This window comes from Hibiscus syriacus, unplaced genomic scaffold, assembly GCF_006381635.1.
Source record: "Hibiscus syriacus cultivar Baekdansim isolate YM2019G1 unplaced genomic scaffold, ASM638163v2 tig00007027_pilon, whole genome shotgun sequence".
NCBI lineage: Eukaryota > Viridiplantae > Streptophyta > Magnoliopsida > Malvales > Malvaceae > Hibiscus > Hibiscus syriacus.
Genome location: NW_024062122.1, coordinates 13,511 through 18,177, shown reverse-complemented (window position 1 = coordinate 18,177; position 4,667 = coordinate 13,511). Strand labels below are relative to the sequence as shown.

Genomic DNA, 4,667 nt, shown 5'->3' with positions numbered 1-4,667 from the left:
TCACTGTTTGTAACAGTATAGTTCACCGATTTGAATGAACAAGCCAACAATCACCCGTGGAGAACATGCTTTATGGGATAAAACAAACATGTACTGCAATACATGGAAGATTTTGGCAACAATAAAAGGCAAAAGAGTATAAATACCAGCTAAAGAACAACGGGTTAAGGGGAAAAAATATACACAGCAGTGGTAACTTGTACTCAAGGTTTCAACAAATTAGAGATTCTTGGGGGGTAAAAAGAATGAAAAAGTAAAGGAAAAACTGATTTCAACCCTTGAATACACTTTTTAAACAAAACAATACATGCTTCTATGACAAAAAACAAACAACAATCTATTAAATATACTTGCATTAAGCAGCAGTTAAGACTCCATGAAAACAATGTCAGCAAAATGCATTCCTCTGCTCTCATAAATCCCTTTCTTTATGTATGCGGTGCGAGTTTAAAGTATGCTTTTCTTCCCCTTAACAAGGGAGTCGCCACTTTTGTCCTTTTGGGATCCCGTAGGAGGCTTAGATGGTCCGTGTGAATCGCCTGCACCATGCTTCTTTTGCCTCGGAGCACCCATGCTGGCAGAGTCTACCAATGGACCGGACCAAGTTTGGATCGGCTCTTTCGAATAAGCGAAAGATGTGGAGCTGAAGGGGACATCGGGAGGAACAAACGATGGATCAACGTGCTGTGATGCTCCTAAAGGAAAGCCGAGAGTGCCATCCTGGTGCGGTGGGGGGAACTTTTCGCTTTTGCTCTTTGCATTCGCATGGTTTATTAAGCGTCTTCTCTGCTTCACAAGAGGAAAAACATTAGTTGAAATATCAGAACTAAAAACAGGTGTCTGATGCCACTCAAAGCTAAGCCTACAAAACAGTTGTTGACAAACTGAATTATCACATACATCAAGATTAGACTGAATCTCAGCATTGGCTTCTGGAGCAGGAACGGCCCTTGCACGATCACGTGTCCGAGTCTTTCTAGCGCCATCACCCTGTGCTTTACTAGCTGCTCTGAGTCTGCACAATTATACCAGAAACATAAAGGGTTCATAGAAAATCATAGTAGATATATACTATAGATAGTTACAAGACAATGCTTTCAAATGCAAATTTAGAGTGCAGTCAACTCAAATGGAACCAATAACGAACACGGGTGAAAGACTAAACTTTGAAGCCATCACAGATTCGCAGTAGCTGACATTGAACAATTCAAATATTATATTGTACAAGGTTGACAACACAAGAGTATCGACCTTTCTAGAAAAATTCAAAGTTCCTCGGGAACAATCATTTAACACATTCCAGAATGTAAAATAAGATCCAGAAAAATCTGAATACAAGTATCTGCGCATGCAAACCACATCAGTTAGTTTATTCGAGTCTTTCTACCTCTGGAAACTACAAACAAGTAGATGGGAAAGGAGCTCCGGACAAAGCATATGCTTAAGGGTGGATATTGCTCTTATGCATATGCATAGAAGTGGATATACCACCTCCTTCGGTCATCAAAATCCAATGATTAAAGTCTACATAGCGGAAAAGCAAAAGTACTGACCTCCGAGCTTCATCATCTCGTCGTTTTGCATCCATCTCTTTGCACGGTGGATATTTTGGGAGGCTCGAAGGTTCACAAGCAAAAGGCTCTGTCGTAAAGAACTGCATAAGAGTGATAAAATGGTGTAAAAAAAGACACTTCTAGAAAGGGAATCCTTAGATTTAAAAAAGTCAAAAGATGCCAAGCGAAGGTAGAACCAGAGTGTTCACTGAAATCAAACAACTCACTTCACTTCTCAATGCAGCAGTGGCAGTCGAACGTTCCGCTGGATCAATTGCAAGTAGAGTGTCAATGAGGGGCAGCGATGATGCTGGAAAATCTTTAAATGTCTCTTTTATGAATCTTTTATATGGCTCTCGAGGCTTAAATAAGGTTGCATTTGGCAACTTTGATTTTTTCCAGTATTCATCTGATGGTGAACCACATAACTTGTATATTTTATGTAGTTGCTCTACCTACTCAATCATAAAACGATACACAAAGTTAGTAATTACATGTGCCGGAACAACTGCATAGAATTGCCTAATCATGTTCAACATGCGGTGAACCATAAATTTTCAAGATTTGATACTGCAATTTCTTGGTTGCAACAGAGTGGCGATTTTTTTAAAAAAATTAACTTCAATCAACAAGTAACGATGCAAAAATATCCCCCTATATTCTTGCAGAGCCGTATGGGAAATAATGCAAAACATGATAAACTGAACATACAGAGCAAAATCTACCTCTGTTCGACCAGGCATAATGGGCTTCCCAGCCAAGAGCTCAGCTAAAATACATCCTGCACTCCAAAGGTCCACGCCAACACTATAATCTGTAGCACCAAGAAGAAGCTCAGGGGCTCGATACCACAGTGTTACCACCCGACTAGTCATTGGATGCTTGCGGTTTGGGTCAAAGAACGTAGCCAACCCAAAATCAGCGATCATAAGAACTCCTCCATCATCAATAAGAAGATTCGACCCCTTAATATCTCGGTGAAGCACTCCGCGGTTGTGACAGTGCTCAAGGCCAGAGAGTAGTTGATTCATGTAGCATTTAACCTATAACATACATTTTAACCATACTTCTAGTGTCACTAGTCACTACCTAACCATACATGTAAACCAAGGATTTTACAGTAATTTAAATCAAAAGCCAAGTTGAAGCTAACCTGCGGCTCTGAGAACTTTACTATTGGGCTTGCCGCAAGCCCAGCCAAATCATGCTCCATGTACGGAAATACCAAATACAAACTACAAGACATCCTTGAAGTAACTAAACCTTCTAATTTTACAACATTGGGATGATCCAACCTCCGCAATATGAGAATCTCTCGAGCCATGAATTTCACACTCTCGGGTTCAAGATTATCAAAACGAACCTTCTTTAGTGCAACAATTTTACCTGTTACCATATCTTTAGCTTTGTACACGTTGCTGTATGTTCCTGAGCCAATCTACAATCAGTAAGGAGCGGGTAAGTATCTGAATCCAAAATACCAACTTTAAAAGCATCGACAAATGAAGAAAAGGAACTATAATTAAACTGCATTCAAGATGATGTAACAAAAGGCAACGGCTTCCACTTAAACACAAAACCATTCATCAATATGCCATACATTAATAAACAAAGAACAGAACTACAAGTTATATTCACTATCATTTCAAAGCAAACTACATTTTTCAACATCATCACAAAATAAGGATAAATAACGCAAATATCGAACGAAAACAAAGACTGGCCACCTTATCGATCTTCTCGAAGGTGTCGGCCTTCCGTGGAATCCATCCATTAAGCGCCTCCCCGCAGGCATCCGACAGCCACGAAGGCCATCCAGCTGCCACCTGCTCTCCTCTCGAATGCTTGGGTAGGTTACTCAACCTAGGGTTTGCCTTCGACCTTCTTCTTTCCCCCTTTTGTTTCCTTTCCCCATCAGATTTTTCCTCCTTTGGGGCACCATCATTTTCGACCCCTACAACACCGTCATCAGTCTTTGAAACCGCGACTTGTACTATTTTCCTATTGGATTCAGAGGTACCATTTCTACTGGCTCTAGACTCTGAAACAATCCCAGAAGATACATCTCTTCCAAAAACACACCCCATCTCTTAAATCTATGCCTCATTTCCCAACATATTAAAATCTGGGTCTTGCTCAAAATTAACAACAAATCAAAAAGCTATTAACTACCCACGAATCAAGCAGCTTCAGGAAGTGTGATCCAGCTGACAAATCTGCACCCCAAAAAAGAAAATTATAATAATAATAATAATAATAATAATAATAATAAAAGTTGACTATTATTTGAAATCATTAAAAAAAACCCAAGTAAACTAATAATCTAAACTCTAAAATAAGCTAAGAATTCACTGTGCAAAAGAATCATAAAACCCTACCCTTTCCACCGCTAGATTTGGGGAGTTCAAGATTCAGCAAGAAATCAAAAACAGAATGAACAAAAAGATCTTGGAGATGAGTAAAACAGGGAAATTTGAAAGGCCCCAAGAAGAAAGCTTGGGAAGTCAAATAAAAGATCTGAAAGTAGAACAAAAAATAAATAAATATAAAAAATAGTGTATTTTGATAGAGTTTTGTTAGAGAGTTGGGTTTTTGTTCTTAAAGAGAACGAAAAATTGATACTTACTTTGGTTGAATCTGAAAGAGAAACAGAGATTTTCTAATGGCTTCAATGTTTTCATTGGTAAAATGGTTTTCGGCCTGTTTCGTTGGCCTTTGGGTGTTCTGGACTTTTCCCCATTTATTTTATTTTTCATATATAAAACAAGAACTATAAGAAAAATAAAGAGTAAATTATATTAGAGACCATCCAACTATAGTTTCTTTTTATTTTAATTACTATTTTTTAATTCTTATTAATCAAATCACCTAAATATTTAAATACATTCAATCAGGTCATTAGCCGTTAACAGTTAACAAAAGTGGTAAACCACTGGGTAACCCTACTTTTGAGTGTTTGATTGCAAAAGGTTTTATATATTATCTTTTATATTATGACAGAAACAAGAAAATAAATAGGCATGAAAAAAAATCCAAACTTGAGGAATTTAACTTGAAATGGGTGTACCTTAATAATCGGGAAAAATAAAACTTTTGAAAAATAATTACATTATT

At 37.8% G+C, this 4,667-nt stretch overlaps 1 protein-coding gene across 3 annotated transcripts; it reads right to left on the bottom strand.

The window, feature by feature from the left end:
• Positions 1 to 294: 294 nt before the first annotated feature.
• Positions 295 to 4,258, bottom strand: LOC120201151 (probable serine/threonine-protein kinase At1g54610). 3 transcript variants are annotated; one of them, XM_039201817.1, is made up of 8 exons: positions 4,180 to 4,258; positions 3,281 to 3,769; positions 2,707 to 2,991; positions 2,279 to 2,596; positions 1,781 to 2,008; positions 1,554 to 1,654; positions 901 to 1,015; positions 295 to 789 (listed from the first exon to the last, which is right to left on the bottom strand). In XM_039201817.1, exons 2-8 carry the CDS (start codon positions 3,638 to 3,640, stop codon positions 448 to 450), a joined length of 1,749 nt encoding a protein of 582 aa, XP_039057748.1. In that variant the 5' UTR covers positions 3,641 to 3,769; positions 4,180 to 4,258; the 3' UTR covers positions 295 to 447. The 3 variants fall into 3 exon arrangements, with proteins under 3 accessions (XP_039057748.1, XP_039057747.1, XP_039057749.1); XM_039201816.1 differs by lacking the exon at positions 4,180 to 4,258 and adding an exon at positions 3,932 to 4,042; XM_039201818.1 differs by lacking the exon at positions 4,180 to 4,258 and adding an exon at positions 3,932 to 4,042 and having other exon boundaries at positions 295 to 786.
• Between the last annotated feature and the right edge of the window lie 409 nt (positions 4,259 to 4,667).

Bases quoted from the DNA above. Each gene is read 5' to 3' on its own strand.
- LOC120201151 (XM_039201817.1), bottom strand. From the start codon at position 3,640: ATGGGGTGTGTTTTTGGAAGAGATGTATCTTCTGGGATTGTTTCAGAG. The intron at 1,655-1,780 runs GTGAGTTGTTTG...ACTCTTATGCAG, and splicing joins CTGCTGCATTGAGAAGTGAA to TTCTTTACGACAGAGCCTTT. The intron at 790-900 runs GTATGTGATAAT...CCTCTTGTGAAG, and splicing joins AGATTCAGTCTAATCTTGAT to CAGAGAAGACGCTTAATAAA.